The sequence below is a fragment of the Microtus oregoni genome, unplaced genomic scaffold (genome assembly GCF_018167655.1).
Source record: "Microtus oregoni isolate MIOR12 unplaced genomic scaffold, Mior012 000012F_ref0000307, whole genome shotgun sequence".
NCBI classification, from domain to species: domain Eukaryota; kingdom Metazoa; phylum Chordata; class Mammalia; order Rodentia; family Cricetidae; genus Microtus; species Microtus oregoni.
In genome coordinates, this window is record NW_024543071.1 from 32,659,453 (window position 1) to 32,686,524 (window position 27,072).

The 27,072-nt window shown below is 43.8% G+C and overlaps 1 protein-coding gene across 1 annotated transcript; it reads right to left on the reverse strand.

The window, feature by feature from the left end:
• Nucleotides 1-349: 349 nt before the first annotated feature.
• Kcnv2 (potassium voltage-gated channel modifier subfamily V member 2) lies at nucleotides 350-11,860 on the reverse strand. The gene is made up of 2 exons (XM_041661860.1): nucleotides 10,454-11,860; nucleotides 350-631 (listed from the first exon to the last, which is right to left on the reverse strand). The coding sequence occupies exons 1-2, from the start codon at nucleotides 11,858-11,860 to the stop codon at nucleotides 350-352; spliced, it is 1,689 nt and encodes a 562-aa protein (XP_041517794.1).
• Between the last annotated feature and the right edge of the window lie 15,212 nt (nucleotides 11,861-27,072).

Below are 27,072 nucleotides of genomic sequence, written 5' to 3' on the forward strand. Positions count from 1 at the left end.
TTAAGAGCCCCTCCTCCTTCTTTGAACTAGGAAAATTCATCTCCAGTCAGTTCAAGTCTAAAAATACGTACTGAGCTAGATGCCATGAGAAGCTGAAAGAGACATCTAAGACATTGGAGCCATTTCCAGCACCGACATCATACATAAACACAATCCAGTTAAGAGCAATGTGAGGCATTTTGAGTTTGGGTCCAAATGAGCATTCCTAGAGGCAGAACTTTGAACTGAACGCTCTTTGTATGTGCAGGCTTCACGTGTCCCTTTGCTGCCAGAGGGGACCATAATTTTAAAAGAAGCAATGACGCTTGGAAGTTCTCGGGTTCTAGCAGCCTTGCGTCCTAATGAAGCCCTAGTTCTCTTGCCTTGTGGTGGGCCGTGTGTTGCTTCCCGATAAACATTCCGCCATCTTCTTCGTGGCTCTCTGCACAAAGTTCACCTTTCCCCGCTCCCGGCGGATGGCCGTGTACTCGTAGGCTTTGAGCTTGCTGTAGTAATCGGAGAACTTGTTGTAGAGGATGGAAATGGGCATCCCATTGAGAATAATCCCGAACGCGATGCAGAGGAAGGCAAAAAGTCTGCCCAGGTGGGTCTCTGGGTACATGTCTCCATAGCCCACTGTGGAAATGCTTACCTGTGAAAAGGGAAAGCAGGATGGAATGGTTAGCCCTGTAGTAAAGAGCCCTGTCCCCCTGTGTGTGCTCAAGGGAACTGTTCAGAGTTCCCAGGGAGCCAGCTTTCGGAGTTGCCAGCGAGATTGTGCCATGGAAAGAATGCAAGCTCTGGGGCCGAAAGGCTGGTTTAAATCCTGACCACGGCTCACTGCTGTTTTTATAAGCAGCATGGGGAAATATGATCCGCCTTAAAGAGCTGTAGGGACAAGCTTTATGTAACACATGTTGAATTCCTGCCATAGGAGGTGTTCAGTTATTGTCTTTTTTTCCACACCTCTTCCACAACTGTGTTGGGACAGGGAGATTCCCTGGATCCACCTTCATCATGAGCTTAGAAGCAATCAGAACAGTGTTCAAGTTCGGACCGACCCTTCCCAGCTAGTATATCTTGGGACATACACTCAGATGCCGGGACCATCTCTCAGACATCTAGTAAGGATAGAGTGTTAAACTTCGTATAAAACATACATATACACACACATAAAACTACGTATCAAACAGGCACCCAGGGCAATGAACGGCTCCACTGTGCTCCCCTCCTCTTTCAAAGGAGACAATTACAATGTTGCTCAGAGCTGCTGTGCAGTTCAATTGTTTTTTGTTTTTGTTTTCATTTTTAATGGAGACAATTTAATTGCCTTCATCTAGAGAAACACTCATTACTTTGCTAAGGGACCTTCAGAAGACCTCACAGAACAGAAATATGTCACCCTTCCTGAAAGTTCTTTCATCATCCTTGTCACACTATTTTAAGTCCTACTAATTAGAGATTTATTTAGGTTAACAAGCTTCCTGTTTCAAATGCAGATTCCCATGGGACTAGTTATCACTTAGTGTAGGCAGAGAAAACCCAGGGGGAAGCCCCCTGGAGACCATTTTTATGCCTCACGTGCTTCATTTGGTCCCCAGACTAAGTCACCAGGAGCCTCTGGAGCAGGGCTGTGGCTTATAGTAGTGGGAACGTCCTATTGCCAATTCCAGGGCTGCTTGTTGCTCCACGGATCTGTGTGATGGCTGTCCTGATCTTCCAATAGATGGCAGTCATTATACAAAGTCACTCCCTCGCCACACTGAGATGGCCTCTGGCTCAGGAAGGTAAGCACTCTTGTGCCCATGACGCAAGGGTTAGTTTGAACTTTCAGATGTGGTTGATTGATTGGAATGAAATGGAGAAGTGAGCCAGCTGGTCAAAGCTGGTGGCACTGATAAGAGCCATAGACTCATCAGCCCACAGAAAGGGACAGGTGTGTCTTCAAGGAGGGGCAGGCCCCAAGGCTCACTGCTTCAGCTCCGTCTAGAGAACTGCCTTCCCTGTGGTAGAAGAACACAAGCACGCATGACAGAGGCAGGATGACGTAAATAGAGTTCCAAAAAAAAAAAAAAAGCACACTTGACTTCCTGGGTCTGAACCCACTTCACAGTTGTGTGAGTTTTGGGCAAAGCAGCTAACTTCTCTCTGCCCTCAGTTTCTACTTTTGGCATATGGAGATAATAGCACCTACTTTGCATGATTGTAATAGGAATTGAAGGTCCTACCCACTGGCTGTGGATGAACATGCCGGAGGTGACCTGAGGGACTGTCTTAAAGCGAGCCCCAGCTGAATGGAAGCAAACACAAACACTTATGGAGCCTACCCCACCAGGAACTTGACCCCTTTTGTGTCCAATAGACCCACAAGCTGTAGAAACAGTCTCATCCGAACTTTGGCTAAATGCTGGGTAAGGGAGATTTCAGGGCAACATCCCTGTGGCTTTAGTAGGGAATGTTCTCTCCCTACACTCTGGATGAAAACATAAGGAGCAGCAGAGGCAAGTCACACGTCAGTTAGTCTCCACATCTGCCCGTGTGTCTGCACTTATGTCTTGTTCTCGGCCATACCACAGTCAGGCCTCGCTCCAGTGTGCGAGCCTTGCCACACTCCCCATTTACCACTAACACCATCACTTACACCCCAGGATGAATTATTTTTGTTAAGGTGGCCACTTAAGAGAGTTTGGTTACTGAGACAAGTGATGGCAGGAAAGGATAGTTTTAGAACACGTCACAGCTTCCATGGGAGAGGGTCCTGCAGTTAGGTGGACACACGAGGGTCCAACAGTCGGGGAAAGGGCTGGGGAGATCCAGAGGAAAGGAAGTGGTTAAGACAGTGTGCTGCTATTAAGCTTTTGATTCATTCCCATACTTGCTCAGCTTCACCCCAACCTTACTTTCTTTAAGTTTTGTTTCCCATAAATTATTAAGGCCTTTTCATTTTGTTTCTTCTTTTTTCGTTTATAATTACATCATTTTTATTTTTTGGCTGAAATTTGAGTGAAGAGTCAAAAGCAAATTGCTTTGCCTTAAACAAGAAAACCTGATATGCATAATCAGGTCTGAGAAATCTTGAGTGTCTTGGATCCCAGTTTCAGAGAAGAGACTTCTCCTGCTGGAGAAGAATTCTGGTCCCCAAGAATATGTTCAAAACGTAGAGTTGTTTTGCTGCCTGTTTTGTGGATAATTTTATTCAGTATGTAAGTTTGTTCTTTTTATTTATTTATTTATTTTTGAGACAGAGTCTCACTATGTAGCTCTGGCTATTCTGGAACTCACTATGTGGAGCAGGCTGACTTAGAACTCACAGAGATTTGCCTGCTGCCGTCTTCCAAAATCTGGAAAAGTGTCATTATGCCCAGTTTGCCACCTTGTTCTTGTCCCTTGCTTCTGGGGTAGGATTTATGATTCTTTGGATTAGGGAAGTTTCTGTAGATTACATAGGATCAATCACATCTCCATAGACGGTATTTACACGGAAGGCCCCAGATCTGAGCAAATGACCTTCCAGAGCAAGTTCGTCCAGTAGCAGGAGATGAGTTTGGAAATGTGACCAAAGTGTCCGCACTTCCTCTAAAACCCTGGCAAAACTGGCTATTTAACCAGTCTTAAACTGGAAGCTGACCATGCTACTGAAAGCTCACAGATTCCTCCTAGTTTGGGGTTTCAAGACCGAGAGCGTGATCGTGCGTGACTGCTCCCTTGCTGACCAGCTAATCCTAACCTGCCAACCACTGTTCAGACAAGCGTCAGGAACATCACGCTTAGATTTCTCCTTCAAGAAGCAAGGTCTGTTTCCCTCATGAAGAATGGGATATAGATGAAATGTCTTGGCAGCCAGTAGTTCATGCATCGAGGAAGTACAATTCCAGGAAATACAGCTAATTTAGAAAATAATTAGTGCCCCTTCAGGTTTTCCCAAAGAAGTAGAACCAGTAAAGGCAGGTTTTTCGTCTTAAAGCTATACTCAACAGTATATATTGCCCTTCAAAGGCTACTTATCCTTGCTACTGTTGCAACAAATACTTCTCTTTTAGGAATATAATCTAAAGAAACAATTCAGATGGGTACAAGTCACTGTACCTATCCTGATAATCTTGGTGTCAATTGCCTACCTCAAATACTGAATGCAATCGTTCTAAGGGCAATTCCTTAAAGTATTTTGAAGTAAGAATGAGATTAACACTGTGAACAAGAACTCTCATGTGGATGTTATGGTATATTACAGTTTTAACATGAGTATAAGTGGTACAGAAAGGAGGAGACTGGCCTAAGCTAAGGCAAAATCACAGATACAAGTTGGAGGTGGGTGGGTTTTAGCAATCTGTGCACACAAAGGCGGACAATAAACATGGTCTAGCATCTTCAGCTTGCTTAACGCCTCTCCATCCCTTTGATAGTCAATCATGTCCCACTGAAGTCATCGTGAACAAGAGGAAGAACACACTTAAAGACATAAAAGGGGCCCACTCCCAAAACAGGAGCCCCTAAGATAAAATATAAAATCAAATTTAAAAACCCAGTGTCTTTGAGTTGGTGCCTCATTGTAACTTTCTGGACAAGCTACAACCTCAGCACTTTCTGTGCCAGTTACAGGCAGTCCAGTTCAGTCCCAAGCCCAGTACCCTTTTCTTTAATTCTGCAACTGGGATTCTCCAGCCTACATTTTCCAGTTTCCCTTACTGGCTGTTTTTCAGAGCAGAGGCATGTTTGGGAGACTGGGAAGTAGGAAAGAGAGAGGAGGGACTCTGTCATTGACCTGATCTCCACCATCATCACACGGCTCAGATAGTTGATGCTCCCAGTTCTCCCAGCATCAGCCTCATGGCGCCATCTTATAAATCTGTGCACTGGCTGCACATGGGCCACCTCTGTAGGCCCAAGTCTGGCAACACTACCATCTCCCATCTGTTCTTCCTGTGCTAAGACCAATAATTATTCTCTCCGTTTGCTATTTTTTTCTCTTTTACCCTCCTAGTAACTATGCATCTTCTCCCTCGGAGCAGACCCTCACCTTGATTTCCATTTTCCTGACTGTAACCTAACTCATTTCACAAATGCGCCATTTTCAAGTGATCAATTAAAATAAATTTCAGTGACCTTATAAAGCCCAACTATTTTCAAGGAAACGATACTATCATTTAGGAAAGCTCAGAGGGAGCCAGCTCTGGGGGCACAGCTACCTGGTGCCCCTCAAAGGCCAGTTTCCTTTGGGAGAGTCTTAGAAGTGATGAGTTTATGTTGAAGTTTCTTTTTTGACTCCTACAACTTTAGTTTTTCTGGAAGAGTCCAAAGGAAATGGTCCATTGACAGTCCAGTTGGTCTTTCTTGAAAACAAACCCACTCAGAACGCTGATGGTGATAGCTTCATCATAGAGTTACTGCTGTTGGCCCATAGGATGTATTTACCACTTGGGTAATCCTGAACCCCGCCCCCCCCCCCCCCCCATGGCTGGCGCTGCTCCAGGCATGGCCTGCTAATCTACACACTCAGAAGCTTGCCCCTCTGTATGTCTCACAATTTTTCTTTCCCCTGGTAGAGAAGGGATCACTCCTGTTTTAATTTCTCCGAAAATGGATCTGGAACCAAAGGTTATTGCTTCCATGTGATAAAGACTATCGGCTAGATAGATGTGTTAGCATCTACTTATTGCAGACTTCCTACAGGCTAGTATGTTACATGTGATTCTTATTACATCAGTGCTCACAAATAACCAGCATCTGGCAGTTGAGAAGGGTCTAGCTTGCATACCTGAGCAATTGCAGATGTAAGGCTACACGAGGGATTTGTTCTTGCAGATATAAGGGCTGTACAATAGCGAGAATTCTGCACAACCACAGAAGTGACTTATTCCTTTTAAAACCCTGACTTGAACTACAGAGGGTTGAAAGGTTCTTGGCATTTGAGAGAGAGAGAGAGAAGATATTAGAAGCAGAGCAACTTAGGAGTTGTTCTCTAAGTTCTGGTAAGGAACAAACAATACATGGGAGAGAGAATGAGTTGGAGACTCTGTCTAAGGTGAGGTACAAATCATACGGCTCTGGAGTAGCACAAGAGTCTATCAATCATAGTCAGGTGTGAGAGCACACACTTTTATTTATTTTTTTTTACTGATAAAAAAATGTTTATTTAAGGACTACAGTTTCTGAGTGTTAAAGTCCATCACTATCAGCAGGCAGGCAGAAGCTGGATCAGTAACTAGGAACTTACATCTTCAGACACAACCATGAGGCAGAAAGAATTAACTGGGAATGGTGTGGGCTTTTGAATTTAAAAGCCCAGTGACACACTTCCTCCAACAAGGCCACACTTCTTAATATTTCTCTAAAAATATAACAACAGAGAACCAAGCATTCAAATATATGAGTCTATGGCCCATTCTCATTTAAAAAACTACATTCCCCTCTCTGGACCCCATAGTCTCATGGCAATATCATAAATCAAAATCCATTTTGTTCAACTTCAAAAGTCTCCATAGTTTTTCATAGTCAACAGCATAGTTTAAAAGTCCAATATCTATTTTCAGGGGCTGGGCAATATCTTCCTTGTAAACTCCCGTAAAATAAAACATCAGGTTGCATACTTCTAATATACAATTGCACAGAATATACATTATCATTTCAAAAGGAAGGAAAGAGACACTAAGAGGAAATATTGGATGAATTCAAGAACAAAACCTAGTAAGAAGAACTCTAAATTCTGGAGCACACACTTTTAATCCTAGCATTTGGGAGGGAGAGGCAGTGATCTCTGTGAGTTCAAGGTCACTGTGGTCCAAGTGAGTTCCAAGTTAGCCAGAGTTATACTGTGAGACCTGTGCTAAATGGGGGGAAAAGGTAAAGAAAAAATCTATCATGTTTCTTTTTACTTCATCTTGACATTTCAGTGTGTGAGTGTATGGGTATAATATATTCAAGCAGTAATATATTATTACAGTAGAATGATTGTATTACTAGGCATAACTTACTGTACCTCCCTGCCATCAAGGTATTTTTTTTCCTTTCCTTGGCTGACCTGCCCTGGCCCAACTTGCTTGAGTATGGTCTTGTGACTTACTTTGGGTTGAGCTGATAGCTACAACCCAACAAGCTGAGCAAATATAAAAAGAAGTGGTATGATACAATGCTTGCATAGTTAGGTTTGGACTCTCTCTTTCCTGACCTTCGCCACAGAGACAGACATAGAGACAGGTCTGTAGAACCTGAGGGACACATAGCCATTTTCCTCTTTATATCTTCATACCGTCTTTAATCCAGCTAGACCAACAGACATGAGGACAGTGTCACTAGATGAAAAGAACGTCTAGTTTCAACAGACCAGACAGGTGCTCACAGGCCTTTCTTTGTTGTTTGTTTGTTTGTTTGGACAAGCCCTCACTCGGCAGTCATGACAGACTTGAACTTGTTATGGCTTCAGTCTCACAGAGATCTGCCTGGCTTTGCTTCCCAAGTGCTAGGATTAAAAGCATGTACTACCACACCCAGATGAAGTTGCTTTTTTTTATATTCATGCAGCAAATGAATGTTTGATACTTTAAGTCACCGAGTGTTGGCATGGATTGTGATATGCCATTGCTATGGCAATAGGTAGCTTGTAACTTATACATCATTTATAAACGAAGAAATGTATATGTATTTGGGGGTTTTATTCAAGTTTTTAGGAGAAAGTATACCCACTTTCTTAGTCTGTAGAGTGTGACCTAACACAGTGCAAATTCCTCAGGGAAGAAGGTGGACTTTTGCTGGTTATTTTACATCCTCCCTCTTTACAACTACATATAAGAACCAAGACACTTTGTAACTATCATTTCACGGTGTCCTTTCCTCCTTGCTCTGATAATAAAATGCCCAAGTACATAACATGCAAGATAATCAAAGTACCAAAAAGGGCTGGGTTTATAGCATCGGTTCTGAGGAACGCCACAGTCCTAGAATAATCGAGGAAATTTTTCCCACTGGATTCTTAGGTTTGCCCAGGGAGAAAATACAAGTTAGCAGTCACTTGTGTACTTCATAATGATTTGTCCTGTATAAATCTTAGAGGAAACAGGATAAAGGTCATAGGTATGCAGTAATTTTGGTGAATGGGGAGCTCAGAATATATGAGATTTGATTTGTAAAAACCATGTTTGATAAAGATAAGGGCTTTACACTCTAAATCCTTCACATTGCTCAAAACAACAGGTAAATTTTTCACAGATTAAAAACGTGAATGGTGGTTTAACTTTTGTTATAAAACTTATCACTGATTCTGGATAAAATGAATTCATTAACAAAAGACAAAAATCTTGCCTTTGCATTAATCAGCACAGGAAATTAAGTTATCAGTAAACATTAATATCAGAAATGTTTTAAAGGTAAAAATTCAGTATTAATAGGTGTAATAAAAGTATTTATATTAGTTAGTGTAACACAAATATTGTGGGTTAAAATGAGTTGAAAGCCCCATAGGTCTGTTGCCTGTAGACCATCGCCTTTCAAGATCTTTGGATGAATGAAGATTTGGCTTTAAACATTTGTATTAGGGGACTGGAGAGATGGCTCAGTGGTTAAGAGCACTGACTGCTCTTCTAAAAGACCCGGATTCAATTCCGAGCACCCACATGTATCACAGAGTGGCAGCTCACAACTCTCTGTAACTCTAGTTCCAAGGAATCCAACACCCTCATACAGACAAACCAAAATAAAAGGAATACATTTTTAAAAAAACGATTGTATTATATTGTCAACATGTGGGTTTGCTGTTTGTACTCCCACGTTAGCCACCTCCAAAGTAAATGTCACTTGCTGGGGACAAATCATCCGGCAAGAACTCCATCTGTACACATGGTTTATCTACTATGGAGATGACCTTTCGTCGGAATAGGATCAGAGCAGCAGCCTTTGACAAGCTTGTTCAGCAGAGCCTAACAGCACCTGTTTCTGAGGAATGTCAGCTTACTTGTAGCTTGGAAGGGAAGGAAGACTCAGGGAGCTGCGGGGAACTTCAAGTCTAACTTCCTCTCCTAGAGATGTGGGACTGAGGGAAGCAAGTGATGGGATGAAATCTCAATTACCCAGGATCACGGCTAATTGTTGGAGTAGTGGAGGCTAGCCCCTTCTGAGTTTCCCTCCCCACTACAGTGCTCTGGGGTTGGTTTTATCTCAGAATTTTGTACACCGTCAATGTTAATGTTGTAATATCCGCTCTTTTAATACTTACTTAATGTCTCTAAAAGCATTGCCATCTATTTTAAAGAAGAGAAATAAAGAAGCTATTCAGTTCTTTCCCATTCCAGCATGCTGACTCACTGGTCTGAGGTGAATTGGTTAGCATCTTTCAGAGGTTTATTTAGTATACTACAAAGAGACATTTTAAATAAATGGCATGAATTACTATCAAGAGTCAGTAGTCAAGATAATGATAAGAATAACAAGTATATTAACTGTCACGAGGCAAGGTGTGACAATGACCAAAAGCTTGCAAGGCGCAGTGGCAGAGCAAGGAGAAGGCATGGAAGTTAGAGTAGCACAGACTTCTATTTTATCCCTGCATCTGCCACCTCCAGCTGTTGTGCCTACACCCACACTCTCTGGCCCCCAGTGCCTCTGGTTACAAAAGGGGACAATCACACTCTATCCTGAAAAAAACATGCCGTAGTTAGAAGGCCTTCCAATTTTAGATGCATCTGTCCACACTCAGACTTAGCTAGAACAAGAGGCAGTAAGTTCTCAGGAACAACATTGCTCAGCCAACTTGTACCCCACCTCCCCCACCCCGTAACTATAGTGTCCTTCAACAATTGAAGCTACTTCTTACTTGTCCTCTTAAAAAGAAATGGTGACAACAACTATTTCTTTGTGATGTTTAAGTAAAATCAGCTTTATAAATCATTTAGGACACTAAGCGTCCCACAAGTGGTGGCTGGGCAGTGATGAATCATATTGCAGCCACGAAACATGAATCATTTTTAAGTTTTCTTAAGTTTTGTCTACCAAAGATTTTTTCCTAGGTTTTGTATTTGTTGTTGTTGTTCAAACTCTTTTGTTTTTATTTTTTTTTTTTTTGTGATGGGGGGGCGCTCTCCAGTAACCCAAGCTGGCCTTTAACTCACATGTGGGTTATCTGGCCAAGCTAGCCTTGAATTCCTGATCTTCCTCGCTGTATCTTCCAAGTGCAGGGATTACAGGATTCATGCAACACCTAGCCAGCTCCTGTCAAAGATTTTAAGATCAAATCTGGATTTGAAAATTCGCAGGACCGTGTAAAATTCAGTTATTAAGCAACAATCTTGACGTCGTTCCAACTTTATAACATCTATTCAGGTTTTGTTGGAGGCAACCATGAGGTTCAGAGGTGCACTATCCTTCAGCGAGACCAAGAAAGATCAAGAGACGTGCCTGCCAAGGCTGATGACTAAAGAAAGGGAGGGGCAAAGGTGTGTCGTTCTGGGGTGAAAGGATGAAGAAGCCCAAGCACCATGCTACTCACCGCGGCCCACCACCAGGCTTGGAGGATGCTGGTGAAGTTGGTGCCAGGCACATCATGCTCTACAGAGTAGACAGCTGCCGAGAAGGAGAAGATGCCCATTGTGATGAAGAGCATCAGGCAGCCCACCTGCTGGTAGCACTGGCGCAGCGTGAAGCCAAAGGCACGCAGCCCGGTGGAGTGGCGTGCCAGCTTGAGGATGCGGAAGATGCGCATGAGCCGCATGAGGCGCAGCACCTGGCCCACCTTCCCCACGCGCCCCACAGTCTCCAGGTCATGTTCCCGCGGGGAACCCTTGCCATCCCTCTGGTCCTCGCTCGTGAAGCACTCGAGCAGCAGCTGCAGGTAGAAGGGCATAATGGCCACCAAGTCCACCAGGTTGAGGGCGCTGCGTGCGAAGCGTCGCAGGTTGGGGGTCGAGGCGAGGCGCAGTAGAAACTCCAGAGTGAAGAAGGCCACACACAGCATCTCCACGTGCTCCAGAATGGGCCTCGGATCCCCACCACCTGTGCCCTGCTCGGCTTCGTGCTGCATCTCCTCCACTGTGTTGAGTGCCAGGGCCACCACGGAGATGAGCACGAAGAGGTTGGAGGCCACCCCCATGACCTTGGCGGCCACCGAGGAAAAGGGCTTCTCCATGAGGTTCCAGAGGCGCTGACGCTGCGGCCCATAGAAGCGCATGTCCCTGAAGAGCTCCTCCGCCTCCTCGGCCTGCGCCTGTGCACGCAGCTCCCGCTGGATCTTAAGCTGCTCGCTCAGTTCGTCCCTCCGCTCCTCGAAGCAGATGCGACAACAGCGTGGTGTGTACTTGAGCCTCACGCCCCAGTAGCCCAGCTCCTCCAGGAAGTTGCGGGGACACAGCTCATCTCGCACCAGCAGCACCCCTGATAAGTAGAAGTTATAGATGAGCTGGAAGACTGCAGGGTCGCGGTCAAAGAAGTACTCGTCTGTCTGTGCCTCGTAATCGTCGCACAGGCCCAGCTGCCGGCTGCGGCTGGTGGAGGTGGCCAGGCGGCCCAGACGTGTTTTGGGGTAGTTGGCTAGCTCGCAGCATTCCAGCTGGTAGCTGTGGCCGCCCACGTTCACTTTCAGCGTGGACAACAGGACCGGAGTGTCAGTATGGCCATCCAGCAGGGCCGTGGGGCACTCCGGAGATTGGTTTTCCTCGGCGAGGTCATCCTTCCAATACTCTCCCTCCTCCCCTCCGTCCTCATCTTCCTCAATGTAGTAATTGTAGTTGCCCACAGTCCACTGTGTTGAGATGCTGGCCTGAGAGCCAGAACGGGCTCCGATGGAGCAGAGGCTTCTGCGGTGTTGGTTGCTCCTGGTGTTGGGCACCTCCTCGGTCTCTGGAATACTCCAGGGATTGTACCTCAAGGACAATCTCCTCTCGTTGTTCGGTTTAAGCATGGCTGTGGGAGTCGGACCTCTTGCCTGTCTCTCCTGTCTGTCTAGGGCCCTTGATCTGCTCACTGCCGGTGGACGGGCAGAGAGATCAGCGTACCTGGAGCCCCAGGCATTGCCCTCAAAACTGAAAAAGCCCAGGCTAGGCTGCCAGAACCGAACACTAGCGGGCAGAGACTTGAGTGCTCTAATCTTGCTGATAGGGAAGAAGCTGGTGTTAGGAGGGATTTGGGGCCTCTTAGCCAGTTCTCCTCCCCCACTCTGACGTGGAGGGTGATTATGTGGTGTTAAATCTCCAGATAATTAGAAGAAGGCAGAGATTATTGCTAATAAAAATGTCGGTCAGCCTTGCCCTGGGGAAGTGCTTAGGGTATGTGTGCTAAGTGAGGTAAAACCAACTGAATTAGCTAAAGAATATGGCTGCCCCTGTCTTCATTCTTAAAGCTTGAGCTTGAAGCCTCTGCCCTCAGAACACCCATTGTGAGCAGAATCACAGCAGAAAGCTGACTTTGTGACTAGCCAGTTTATGACCCTTTGTTTAGATTTTCTAGGAATCTTTTCCTTTTATTGAAAATAGATTTTTTTTCCACACAGTGTAGTCTGGTGGTTTCCCCTCCCCTCCCCCTACTCCTTCTAGTTCTTCTCCACCTCCCCTCCCATCCACATGCACACCCTTTCTGTCTCTCCTTAGAAAGCAAACAGGTGTCTAAGGAATGATAATAAAATAAATAAAAAACAAATCAGAATATGGCAAAATTGAAAAACAAGAAAAAGAGCCAAAGGAAAAGATCCAGAAACACATTCACACACACAGGCATCCCATAAAAACACAAAACCGGAAGCCATAATAGATATGCAAAAGACCTGTAAGATACCAAAAAAAAAAAAGCATTGTTTAGTATTATGAGATACAGAACCTCAAAGTTGCCACTGATACAGTTTAGTGTTAGCAGTCTACTGGGCATGGAACCTACTCCTAGGAGTGGTTTATTTCCTCAATGAGTCTCCCTTAGAGAAAGCTTCCATTTGCAAGTGGCTATCAACTGGGCAGAGCTTCTAGGTTATGGATGAGGACATGTTCCCACGTCTCCTTTGCTCTAGGACCCCATCTGGTACAGACCCGTGCAGGCTCTGTGCATGCTGCCTCAGTCTCTGTTAGTTCTTATGTGCTCTTTAGTTCTTATGTGTCCAGAAGATTTTGATTCCTTGGTGTCCTCCATCCCTTCTGGTTCTTACTGTCTTTCTACCCCCTCTTCTGTGAGTTCCCTGATCCTGAGGAGAGAGATTTGATGGAGTCAGCCACTTTAGGGCTGAGTGTTCCAAGGTCTCTCATTCTGCACACTCTCTGGCTGTGGGTCTCTGTATTTGTTCCCATCTGCTGCAGAAGGAAGCTTCTGATGATGGCTGAGCCAGGTACCAATGTATGAGCACAGTAGAATGTTGTTGGGAGTCTTTTTTTTTTTTTTGCTACATTCTTATAGCAAAACAGTAGTATTTGGTTTTCCCCCAGGTTCCTGGCCTATTCAGTCTCAAGTTCTTAGTCACACAAGCAGTTCTGGGCATGGGTTCCATTTCACGGAGTGGGCCTTAATTTGAATCAGGTATTGGTTCGTTCTTCCCACCAGCTTTGTGCCACCGTTGCATTTCTTCCCTTAGGTTTGAAAATTGCAAAGAAGTATGCAGTGGAATATGATCATATCCACCCCCACCTCCCCTCTCTTTGCCTCCCATATGACCCCTTCCAGCTTCATCTCTTTTATATTATTATTATTTACTGTATTAGTTTTTTTCCCATTGCTGTGATGAACTACCATGACCAAGGCACCTTATAGAAGAAACATTTATCTGGGCTTGTGGTTCCAGAGGAAGAGTACATAATAAATAGGAGGAGGGGCAGGGGCATAGGAGGGCAGAGGAGAAAGCTGGAAGATCACTTCTTCAATTCTGTAAGTACTGAAACTGTCAGGAAAAGGGGGCTATGTGCTTTCAAAGGCGGCATCCTCCTGCAAGCATTTTCTCCCAACAAGGCTGTACCTCCTAAATCTCCCCAAACAGTGCCACCAGCTGCTGAGCAGATGTTCAGGTACATGAGCCTATAGTGGATATTTCTTACTAAAACCACCACACCCACAAAGTACTGTGAGTGTTGTCTTTGTGTGCTTGGGGAGGGGCAATCCAATGGTTCATGGGAAGCACCTCAGTAGGTATATCCTCTAAAAAGAATGATTCTCCCTCTCACAGCAGCTACCACTGCCAAGAACTCTTCAGTAAGAGGTGGGACCTAGACATTGTCTAGTCAATCAAGGCTAAGGTTGTGTCCAGCTTGATCTTCTGGGGATTGTGTAAAGCAACCACAGCTGTTGTGAGTTCATGATTGTGACAGCCATTCCAGGTCCAGAAGCCAGCATCTCACAGCACTCCTCTTCAGCCTTCCAATTTTACATTCTTTCCACACTTTTTTCCAAGATCTTCCCTGAGCCGTGGTGGTGGTGGCATTAATATAGCTGTCCCATTTAGAGCCGGGCACCCACTCTCTTCTTTCAGCGCTCGGAGCAGTTTTGTGTCTTCTCTTGCCATTGGCTGTGATTCCCTTCAAAAGCTTCTCTGATCAAGGCTGAGAGCATCCCAGGTCTAGAGGTAGAAGCATAAATATTTGGAAGGCAATTCAACCACATGACCGTTTAGCTAAAATAACAATAGTAGACTCTACTCCAGGGCCAATGACCTTTTTCAGACATGGGCTTTTGACCAGGATTATAGTACAAGGTGTGAAATTCCTCCCTGTGGAGCAGGGCTCACACCCAACCAAAAACCCTGCATACTACACCAACTTGCCAAGCAAGATGTACTGGTGCAGTATTGGTATGACCTGCTGGTCATGACCGTATGGGGTCATAGAACCTGTAGGGTCTCAGGCAACTTCCTCCCTTCCACTCACACAGTTGAGTTTCTCCATGTGCTTCTCCTTAACAGCTCTGCATCAGAGTCAGGTCTGTAGCACCATTTCACCCTCTCTATTTCTTTTTGTCTTTCCCTTAGCACAGTGGTTCTCGACCTTCCATATGCTGCAACCCTTTAATACAGTTCCTCATGTTGTGGTGACTCCAAACCACAAAATTATTTTGTTGCTACTTCATAACTGTTTTTGCTACAGTTCTGAATCATAATGTAAACATCTGTGGTTTTTGATGTGATGTTTTTAGGTGACCTCTGTGAAAGCATCATTTGACCCCCCCCCCCCCACCATGGGTCATGACCCACAGGTCGAGCACTGATGCTTCAAAAGCTAAGGACAGGTTTCAAGGGAGAACCCCACTTTGGAATGAAAGAAGTGTGTAGGACCTTGTTCAAATGTGCCAGACTTCTTTCCAGGGACAGGGTTTTTGTCATCTTTCAGAACACTTCAGGTGTTGAGGATGGGAGCATGGGCAGGACGGAAGGGTGCCCCCGAAGGAGCTCATCACTTCTTGTTGACGATGCACATCTGCTAGGATGTTGACAAACGAACAGGGGAACAGGTGAGGTACACTCAGATTTGACTTTGAAATTCAATTTATTTTGATTAGCTAATACATATTCTATTAAAACTTCAGGAGATACAAAGGTCATCAGAGTAGAATTAGTCCATTCTTCCACCACAGCCTCCAGCTGTCAGGTTACCACCAAGGAAGCAAAAACTGTTTCTGTTTTGAACATACAATTTTTAAAAATCTGCTCATCTTCATCCTATTATCAGCTCACCATTAACACAAATCTGAGGACATAATACACTGCTGTTTTTCCAGGTAAACATACGTCTTAAAGATGTTTCAATACATTAATATAATTATTTCATTTTGAAACTCTCCACTAAGTGGGGTATCACAATTAGCTTTAACTGTCAACCCAGCACAGCTGAGAGTTACCTGAGATGGGAGTCCCAGATGGAGGATTCCTCAGATCAGGTTGACCTGTGGATGTGTCTGTGGGGGATTGTCTTGATTATTATTGCCGTAGAAGGACCCAGCCCACTGTGGGTGGCGTCATTCCTTGGGCTGCATAAAACAGCAAGATAAGCATGAGCCTAGAAACCAGCCAGCTAACAGGATCCTCCATAATTCTTGTTGTATTTAATTGGCAATGAAGTGAGATCCTTGATTAGAGGCAATGCCGTTTGAAATAGCAAGCTGACCTGCCTTCAGGTTCCTGCCTTGACTTCCCTCTGTGATGGACTGTGGCCTGGAAGTGTGAGCCCAACAGAACTTTTCCTCCTACACATTGCTGTTAATCAAAGTGCTTTTCCACAGCAACAGAAAGGAAACTAGAAAACAGGACGTGATAATAGACAACTGTTTACTTGCTTTGAAACAAAAAACAATAGAGCCACGAATAGCTTCATATGTCTATTGCTTTCTACTTATTTGAGATAGATGAGGGATAAATTGTTAGGGATGGAATTATTAAGTCAAAAACTACACACCTTTAACTTTGATTGATAGTGCCAAATTTTCCTCTATCGTAGTTTTCCCAGATTACAGTCCTTCATCAATGGTTGAACTTTATGATCACTTTTGGAAATGCATGTTATATGTGTACAAATGGTAATGTGTGTGCCAGTTTTGTTCTGATTTCACTTTGCTTTTGTGATGGTGGCCACTGAACCCAGGTCCTTACAACGTTGGAGAAGTGCTCCATTACTGAGAGGTTTTGACCAGTTGTGTATCTCGCCACTGCCTGCAGTCCATCGCAAACTTACTTATTTGTTTCTGTTTCTTTCTTTGTTTATTTTTTTATGGACACGATTGAACATTTATTTATGTGATTTAGAGCTGTCATATTTCTTTTTCTGAAAATTGTCCGTTCATGTATTTTTGTTCTTTTTGTCCCCCATTGAATTGTGGGTCATTTTCTGACCGACTTGTGGAAGAGTTTAACACATTATGAAAGTAGATTGATGGTTCACCCTCAGTCTGGACTGCAAACACTTTTTCTGGATTTTTCCTTTGGCTCCCCTTGCTCCCAGTGACCCTGACAGCATCCAGTCTCACTGCTACGTTATAGCCAAGGAGTTTCAGATGTCACATGGTCTAATGATGGGCTTCAGGCCCCACAGACAGATCAGTTAACACTTACATCTTTCTAGACCCCTCTCTAACTCTAGGTTCATGGACTTGCCCTCTAACTTTCCTGATTCTGTCTCACAGTTTGTTTTCCACTTAGAACTTGTACCTTCATGGAACACGGACATGATGTGGATGCTGAGCTGGTGTTTCAGGAAACTTAAATGTCAGAGGCTAGCATTAAAATAAAGGGGATTGGTAATCTAAGTTAATTGCCCTCATGGAATAGTTCTGACCACCATTTGCTGTTACACACGAAGTCAAGGACTAAGTGTCATATACATTAAAAAATAGATTTTCTTCTCCATAACTTATTCCCTATTGAAGAACCGCCCCTCCTTGTTGACCTTGAAACAAATTGACCATTTATAATTGGACTCTGGTTTGCATCTAACTCTCTCTGGCTTTCCACCCCATCTCTGACCACTGTAGGTGCCCCCGCCTCTGAACAGAAAGGTGCCTTCTGACCTAGACTTCAGAAGAACAGAAAGGAGTTGCAGAAAATGCTTTTGCCTATGAGTCCCCCCCCCACATCTCAAAATTTGCATTCAAAATTCTACAGAGGCAAGGAAATATGGAAGAGAACGAGGAACATCTGTTCTGACGCAGCCATTGCCGTGGTGACGGGGGCTCCCTGGAGTAGGGTGACGGGAGCCAGATGATGCTCCCAAGGAGATTTGCCGAGTTAAAAAGTGGCATCTGTGAAACCTAGTAAGACTATAAGGAGTGTGCGGGAACAGATGGTATGTGAAGAACATTGGAATAAAACGGTTCCCTGAAAACCTTTCAAGGATTAGTACACACAGCCGAGGGAAAAAGAGGACAAAAGATTAATTTTGTCTCAATTGTTTTATGCAACTTTCCTTTGTAGCTTTAACTCTAGAATGAATTTTTTTTTGGGGGGGGGAGGGGTGCGGGTCACCAGTGGTCAGTCATGGCAATATTGTGTGGTGCTGATAAATGTTTGTTTGTTGGTTTGTTTGTTCTACTCTGAAGTGCTCGGAAAGATGCTTTTTTATTTAAAGGGTTGTTCATGGAATTAGAACAGAAAGGCTGGTCCCGAGTTGATGAAATATCTGTGTGGGAGAGACACACACTTTAAAAAAATCAAAATAAGAGCTTAGACAAATGTATGTAGGGTTGTATTGTTCTTAGGTTGATGCAGTTACATCTCAGAGCGTTCAGCTGATGTCAGGTAACCATGGGAAAGGCTACTGGACAGAAGATGAAACAAAAGCTGGTTAGGGCATCAGCAACAAAGGGCTCACAAAAGAGAAAAGATTACAGTTGACGTAATAAGTATGAGCATGCAGCCCTGGGCTGGGACCTGCTAAAGGGCTGGTGACTAATATGTATCGATCTTTCGAGAAAGGTCACAACTTCCCTTGCTCTTAAAATTTTACCTTTGATTTGTTCTAAAATTAACTTGGCAAAAGTTTTTTTTTTTTTACTGCCTGTTTACGACAGAACATTAGACCACTGAAACCATGACTGAGTCAAATCAATTTAAAGAGAACTGCTATTGTAATATTGCAATTGCAGTTACTCTTTTTTTTTTGTTTTTTGTTTGTTTTTGTTTTTGTTTTTTGAGACAGGGTTTCTCTGTGTAACCTTGGCTGTCCTGGAACTTGTTCTGTAAACCAGGCAGACCTCAAAGTCACGGAGCTCCACCTTCTTCTGCCTTGCAAGTGCTGAGATTAAAGGCGTGTGCTGCCACCACGCAGCCTTATTGCACTGATTCTTGAGGGCTCTGTGTGGTAGACAAAGCTGGAAAATGCTCCTGTAGACAGCCATCATTTCCATCCTATGATGAGATCATGAGCAGTCTGGGGCGAGAGACACTAATGAGACAGCCAACCCAGGACGCCTGTTCATTCTACTCTGCTGTAAGCGAGCCCATGGCCTTTTGCCTCTGACCACAAGATTATCAAGTCCATGTTCTAGGCTACTAGAAAAGGGAGACAGACTACCGAAAGAGTCGAAAGTGACAAGGAATCCTTCACGGTGATATTTTGAAAGGAAGCCCTTACCAGCATCTTCCTTTGCCCCCTTTTGGTTGCAACTTGGATAATAGGGTTTCATATTTATAATGTGATTAGAACTCTAGATGTGGTATTAGGCCTTGACACGTCAACTTTGGATATCTAAATTGTATAAATATCAATTTTGAGTTACTTGTATGACTGTAATAGGTGCTTATATTATATCCAAATTACTCTAAAAATTTAGAAAGGTGCATTACTTAATACCAAATATACATACATTTCCCCTATTTTAAAAACATATATTATTTGTGTGTGTGTGTGTATGAGAGAGAGAGATCGAGAGAGAGAGAGAGAGAGAGAGAGAGAGAGAGAACATGGACACTCATGCTATGATGTGGTGGTTATAGGACAACTTTTGGAATTGGTTCTCTCCTTCCGCAGTGGGTTCTGGAAGCTGAACTCAGGTTGTCAGCTTGGCAAGCACTTCTCTTGCTGAGTCTTCTTGCTACCCCTCATTCCACATTCCCCACAAAAAAATTATATATTATTAGTGTGTGTGTGTGTGTGTGTGTGTGTGTGTGTGTGTGTGCCCCTGTGTTTATATACACCAGGTACCTGTGAGGAGACCTGCCCAGCATGGGTGATGGAATAGGTTCACTTCCCAATCTTTCCATGCTCAGCCCCTCCCCTGTAACCCCACCCTCAAGAAAAATATATATATAGTGTTGTTCATATATTCACTGGAGCATGGTCAGATTCCTAATGTCCACCCCCTAAGGGAGGATGAGTCTTTCTCCATCTGCCTCTGCTCCAGAAGTCATCAACTAAGGAGAGTGTTATGGTGGCCAAAGCCAGTTCTCTCTCCCTCCATGCCATGGCCTGCACCATGGTGCTGTGAGTGAGGGGTGGGGGTGGTGCTAGCTCTCCCATGAGGGGCAGTGCCAGCTCTCCTGTACACATGGACATTAACATGGCTTCTGGAAGCGGTCTAGGACAGTACATCCACATGGGCTTTGGTGGTAAATCAGCATAGTCCTTGGCTGTATCAGGGCTACCGACTCAACCATGGCCCTCCATGACTGCATGGGCCACAGACTTCAACATGGTCTCAGGTGGTTACACAGACTGCTCTCATCAGTGTGGCTCCCATAACAACGAAGCCCAAGGACCTCACCAAGGCCTCAGGTGGTGACACAGATTGCACATGTCCACAGGGTCTCGGATTTCGCTGTGGGCTAGGGCAGCAGCATGGACCACCAACACCAACATGGCCTCCAGGGGCTTAGTGGGCCACAGTAATCCTTTGAGGAAGTCCATTCCAGGAAATGAAATTTTCCTCATCTTGGGCCTCCACTGTTGCTCAGAACCAGGTAACATTAGGGGGTTGAGTCTACGTTTGCTTATCCAGCTGACTCTGCCAGGCAACGGCAGCAAGTCGATCTCAGCCCTCCCTCTCACCCATTGTCCCCATCATGTCTCCAGTTCCACCACTCTCTGCAGTGCGCACACCATTCTGTGTTTTTCTACCCTTCCCACCTGCCCACCACATACTATGCTACGTAGCGGTGCTTCCACAGCCGTCACCTCTGGGTTGCACGGTGCTAGGCGGTCTCCCTTCTGCCACCTGGGAAATTGATCTTTTAAATTTCATTGCTTTAGTTAATAAAAATAGGATTGATCTTTAAATCTTAACCATTGAGAAATATGCAAAAATGTTTTTGTGGACTTACTCATTCCAGGCCTCACTTACCCTAACCAAGCTTCATACGGAGCCATGCCTCAGATCTTAACACTGAATACTTACTAACAGAGTGGTAAGCCTTCGTTCAAAAACCTGTCTTTCTATATGTGTATGTAAGTGGATATAAATACACATATGTATACACTCATGTCTAATCATATATTCACAATTTAGCAATATTTATACAATACAGTTGCATGAATGAGTATATATATTCTAAATATATAATTTCATATATCTATTATAGGTATGTAATTTAACATGTGGGATGATGATTAATGCAAAATTTTATAACTGCATCTGTATGCTCAATGGCAATTATCATTTTTATGTATATGCCTACATTTACATCGTCTTTTTTCTTTCTCTTTGTCTCTATCTCTCTTTTCTTCTTCTTCTTCTTCTTCTTCTGCTTCTGCTTCTGCTGCTGCTTCTGTTTCTGCTTCTTCTTTTTCTTCTTTTTTTGAGACAGGCTCTCTCTACATAGTCCTTGCTGTCCTGGAAGTATGTAGACCAGGCTGGCCTCAAACTCACAGAGATCTGCCTGCCTCTTCCTTCTGAGTGCTGGAATTAATGGTGTGTACCACCTATTTATGCTCAACTATTTACATGTTATTAATATGTAGCCTGATAGTCTCTTATTTATGTTTACCATGGTTGCTATAAAGTATTAATAAAATATGAGTATCATGACAATGATGAGGGTTTTTTGCCTCTAGGAAGGTGTAAAAATTGTACTTTGAAACTCCTCAAAATGGGCTGGATATATAACTCAGAGGATAAAAGCGTTTATTGCTCTTGCAGAGGACTTGGGTGCAGTTTCTTCCTTGTACATGCGACTCAAAACCATTGGTAACTCCAGTTCCAGGTGATTGAACACCCTCTCTTGAGGGTACCAGGCACACACATGACTTCTTTTTTTTTTTTTTTTTTTTTTTTTTGGTTTTTCAAGACAGGGTTTCTCTGTAGCTTTAATGCCTGTCCTGGAACTAGCTCTTGTAGACCAGGCTGGCCTCGAACTCCCAGAGATCCGCCTGCCTCTGCCTCCTGAGTGCTGGGATTAAAGGCGTGCGCCACCACTGCCCGGCTCCACACACGTGACTTCTGAGGGCGCCCTGCATACATGCAAGCAAAACACATAAAATAAACTTTCAACACGCACATAATTTATACACACACACACAAACACATACAACATACATACACACAAAATCTTTGTCAAAACATAGTTAAAACCTTCTGACTATAATCTCAAAGGCAGAAAAGGTTGCTGAGTTAGTCAAGATAACTGAATTTTGATTGCAGCTTGGCTCACTAAATGCTATGGGAACTTGAGCAAATCATACCTTCTTTCCAGGCCTATTCTGCATGTCACATAATGGTGCAGGTAGAGATGACACAGAAGGTCCCTCGTATATACCAACCCTCATGCATTTCACACAATCTTCTTACTACTGCCAAGGCATCATCAGCTTTATGAGAATACAGCCAGATCTGCATTGTTACTGGGGTCTAGCCTGGAGCCTTGCTGAAGGATTAAATGCAAGTATCAGCTTACCTACGTTCTGACTTATTCTCCAGATATCCCAAGCCCATTCCTGTTCTTTGCCTTTGCCAAATGTGAGTGTCGAGTCATTGCTTGGAGTACTTTCTTTCCATTTGAGCAGGTCAGGGCTATGGCTCTTGGCCATAGTTGTAGCGATGGTATAGATTTATTTGTAATAGAACTAAGCCTGTTTTGCTGCATTTCTCCTGAGATATTTTAACTTTGTTTGTCTTTATAAATATTACCTATATTTCCATTACTGGATGCTTATTGCTAGAAGAGAGAAAAGTTATCAGTGTTCAGTTGATTGATCTTGGATTAAGCCATCCTATAAAATTGGGTAGTTTGGTGGTTTTTTCTTCTTAGTTTTTTTTTTTTTTAAACTAGGAGGTCTAGGGTTCCCAGAAGTAAAATTAAGTCATCACCAAGTCAAGAGTTTTCTATTTTCTAATGTATGTACAGTTTATTTTATTTTCTTGTCTTTTGACTAAGACAACAGTGAAGAACAAATTAAGAAGTACATGAATAAGAAATTTGCAAAATAGTAGGAACATAATGATTATTGCCTTAAGGGGGAGTTTCTGATATTTTTTCATTTAATGTTTTATTTCTTAGGTTTCTGATAGACATTTTTCTTGGAGTAGGAAAGGTTTTTCTTACTCCTCATTGCCTCCTATGTCTGTGTCTCCATCATTTATAGTCTTTTCATGGAACTGGTAAATGAGAAAGCACAGGTGTTTAAAAGTTCTCAGGACGTTGCCAAATTACTCTGTAAAACATTATGCCAATAAAAACCCAATAAATAATATGCATGCTAGAAAGCATCGCCATTATCATATTTTTTCTCCAATTCATCAGCACTTTACCCCAAACAAATCTCTTATTTTCTTAATAATAATAAAAGCAAGCAGTTGCACAGCAATTACTAGATTTCAGGCACTCCTTTTTGTTTTGTTTTGTTTTGTTTTGTTTTTCGAGACAGACTTTTTTAATGCAACAGTCCTGACTGTCCTGGAACTCATTCTGTAGACCAGGCCTTCAAACTCAAAGATCCGCCTGCCTCTGCCTCCTGAGTGCTGGGATTAAAAGTGTGTGCCACCACCACCCGGCTCAGGCGCTCTTGTAAGACCTCATTTGTATTAGCTACTTAATGCTCACAAGAACCCTCTGAGCTAGGTTGTAATGTTATCCCCAGGGTCCAGGACAATAGCTGTGGCACTGGAAGATTAGACAACTCACCTCGTATCTCTCCATAAGTGAATAAGTCATAATCTGACAATATGTTATCTGTCCCTTAAACATTCTGAAGTGTTGTATTAGGCAGGATCCTCCAGAGGAACGGAACTGATAGAAGGCACATACTATTAGATTCGTTTCACAGTGAGGGTTAGATAGCCCAACAATAGCTGTCAGCATGCCGGACGGACAATAAATATGGCAGCTGCTCCATTCTAATCTGTCTCTGAAAGCCTGGAAGACCACTGGAGAGGCTTTAGGACCGAATTCACATTGGAAGCCCAAGAAGTCGGCCGCTGATATTAGTGGAGCATGATAGTCGCTTGATAAACACACTCAGGAAAAGCAAAGGCGGGTGTATGCATGCTCCTTCTTCCTGGAGCATTTTCATATTCACAGAGCCCACTAGGAAATCAGATATTCCCCCTCCCTTTATCCTCTCTGGAAAAAAAATACCTCCTAGACAATTCTAAATCCTGGCAGATTGACAGGATCAATCATCAAACCCGTTTTTTATATTCAATAGCTATTCGGTGTCTGCTGCAGAGCAAGAGTCACAACTAGTCACCACAGCCACCTCCTCAAGTGTCATTACCATTCCAGTACTTTGCACTATGTGCATGTGTTACTAAGTGAAACAGTTGCTGGTGGCTGCCTAGAAGTTGGTCCTCCTTGCCCTTGGATTTCTCACTTTCTCCTTGAGTTGTAGCTACTGTATGACAGAGTTTGTTGGATGTAGTTATTGCTCAGATTTAGTAAGAATCTAACATTCACATCTACACTGAACAAGAAAGAATCTGAAAGTAGATATTAGGAAAGAGAAAAGCTTAGATAGGAACAACACTATTTGCTTACTTATTATTTGTTTATTTACTTGAGAAAGTGTCAGGCTGGCTTTGTAGCTCAGGCTGGCTCAGCATCCCAAGTGTTGGGGTTACAAGTGTGTATCAGCAACCCAACTTCAGTTTTCTTTATGTGGTCCCGCAGAGCTGGCGATGATGGCTAGAGCCTCGTACATGCTGCACAACTGCTGCATCACTGAGCGGTGGCACACTGAGCGGTGGCGCATGAAAGACCCTACAGACCCCCTCCTCAAAACCTGCAGCTAGCATGCTCCCGGGGGAACATCCTGTTTGCTTTAAAAAAAAAAAAAATTCTCCGGATCAGCAGCCAGCCTGCTCTAGTAAGAACATCCCATGTGCTTGAGAGAGCAGGATGTCTATGAGATAGGAAGACTGCAAGGCAGGATGTCAATAAGATAGGACATCAACAAAGCAGGTTGACTGCAAAACAGGATATCTATAAGATAGGAACAGGATGACTTTTGCTGACACCCATGCTGAGAGAGGAAACCATTCATGCCCCCGCCTCATTCCTATCGACCGATAACCACGCTTTTGCTTCTGTAAACTTGCTTTTTGCTCGCCCCTATAAAAAGCCCGCCCTCCAGTTGGCAGGCGCACAAGTCCTCCGAAAGACTTTGCCGCCCCAGGTACCTGTGTTTACTCAATAAACCTCTTGCTAATTGCATCCTGTGGCCTGGTCTCGGAGTGTCCTGGTTCTGGGGTCTTCATCAGAGAGGAAAGGTCCTCTCTGAGGGTCTTTCAGCGCACTGAGCGGTGGCGCCCGTCTCAAGCACAACTTCAATTAGGTAACATGTAGCTGATATCCAAATGTTTAACTACTGGTGTAGGCTGTGCACAAGCCCTTTTGTGTACAAAGAAGCCCAGGCATAAATAAACACTTCCTACCTGTTTGCAGAGCTGGTAACTGGTCAATGTGGGACTGAAGCATTGAAACTCAGGCTATCCACTTCCAGAGGGGTGTGTGTGTGTGTGTGTGTGTGTGTGTGTGTGTGTGTGTGTTGGTCAGAGAACAACTTTGTGTGTCATCCTCAAGTCTTGTCCACCTTGTTTTTTTGAAATAATATCTCTCACCTGACCTGGAATTCTCCGAGTCGTCTAGGCTGGCTGCCTGGTAAGTCCCAGGGATCTACTCATCTCTGCCTCCCTGTAGCTGGAACTGTGAGCATGGGTAACAGTGCCCAGCTGCTTTTTAGTAGCTTTTCTGGGATCAAATTGAGGTCAATATGGTTACAAGGCAAGTCCACTACAAACTCAGATCCTCCTCCTTGCCGGGCAATCAATTTATTGACTCAGTCATCTCCCTGATCCATTTCCAGAGTCATAATCGCCAAATTATACTTCCTCTGGGAGAACTCAGAAGATATTTTCTGACATGTGCCAACTCTGGAAAAAAGCAACCAGTAAACTAACATTTGAAGTCCATTTCCAATAAGTTTCAGTTTAAATTTTTATATCTTCCTTGGCTGTATCAAATATTACAGTTATGTATGGTTTTAGTATTGTACTTGTTTCAAAATAGATCATCTCTCCGTCTATCATTTTACTTATCCCTTCAACAGTGTTTATCAGGTCTTTGTAAAGGCTGGCCAACTTTTCAAGAGGACTTGAAATCCCAGCTCTGAATCATGCTGTCTTTGTTCCTAGTTGTGAGACCTCCGGTAAGTCATTCAACGAGTTTGAGTTTCATCCCTCTTAGGCTAAGTGGAGGGAGCAGTTGCTATTTTTGTGGGCTACTCTGATGGTTGGGTGGGAGTGTAAAGATAGAGAAAGTGGTTTGGAAGCTGAAATGCTAGGCAAATTGGCCTGTGCCGCCTATTTTTGATGGAAGGGAGCCCGCCAGGTGTCCTTGCTCACACTGCTTTGGGGACAGGAAGGAAACTTTGCTCCTGCACTACTTGTCTTTGATTTCTGTCTGGGTTGTATTTCAGCTGTGACACAAGGTTGACAATAGAGAAGTTTTGAAGGAAGCTAGTTCAGGGATTCCACTTGTGGGATGTCTCCTCAGGGCTGTGATAGGCTTAATTGTCAGCAGAGTGCCTCCTACTGTGTGTTGCAGAACACAGAATGAAGTAATACAAAACAAACTCGTCAGCACTTCCTTGATGTGGGAGGACCCTTTGTAAGCTGTGAAAATGTTTTATTACCATTGGTTCATAAAGAAGTTGTTTTGGCCTAAGGCGGGGCAGAATATAGCTAGTCAGGAAATCCAAACAGAGGTGCAGGGAGAAAGAAGGCAGAGTAAGAGAGATGCAAGCAGTTGCAAGATGCGAGGTAACAACCATGAGCCTTGTGGTAAAATATAGAATAATAGACATGGGTCACTTTAAGTTGTAAGAGCTAGTTAGTAATAAGCTTGAGCTAATAGGCCAAACAGTTTGTAATTAATATTAGGCCTCAGAGTGGTTATTCAGGTACTGGCAGGTAGGAAAGAAACCTCTAGTTACACTTGGTGTGGGATCATGGTCTATATTCTGTCAAATACATTTTAAATAAATGCTGATTGGCCAGTATCCAGGCAGAAAGTATAGGTGGGACAACCAGACAGGAAGCAGAGGCAGGTCAATGAGAACAGGAGAATTCTGGGAGGAAGAAAGCCCTTTCCCCTGGAGTCCTGTCCCAACCACAGAAGAAGCAAGATGTGACTGCCTCGCTGAGAAAGGTACTGAGCCATGTGGCTAACACAGATAAGAAATATGGGCTAATATATGTTATAAGAGTTAATAGGAAGCCTGAACTAATGGGCCA

Coding starts and splice junctions, on each gene's coding strand:
- Kcnv2 (XM_041661860.1), bottom strand. CDS start 11,860: ATGCTTAAACCGAACAACGAGAGGAGATTGTCCTTGAGGTACAATCCC. Junction 632..10,453: donor AAGCCTGGTGGTGGGCCGCG/GTGAGTAGCATG, acceptor CCCTTTTCACAG/GTAAGCATTTCCACAGTGGG.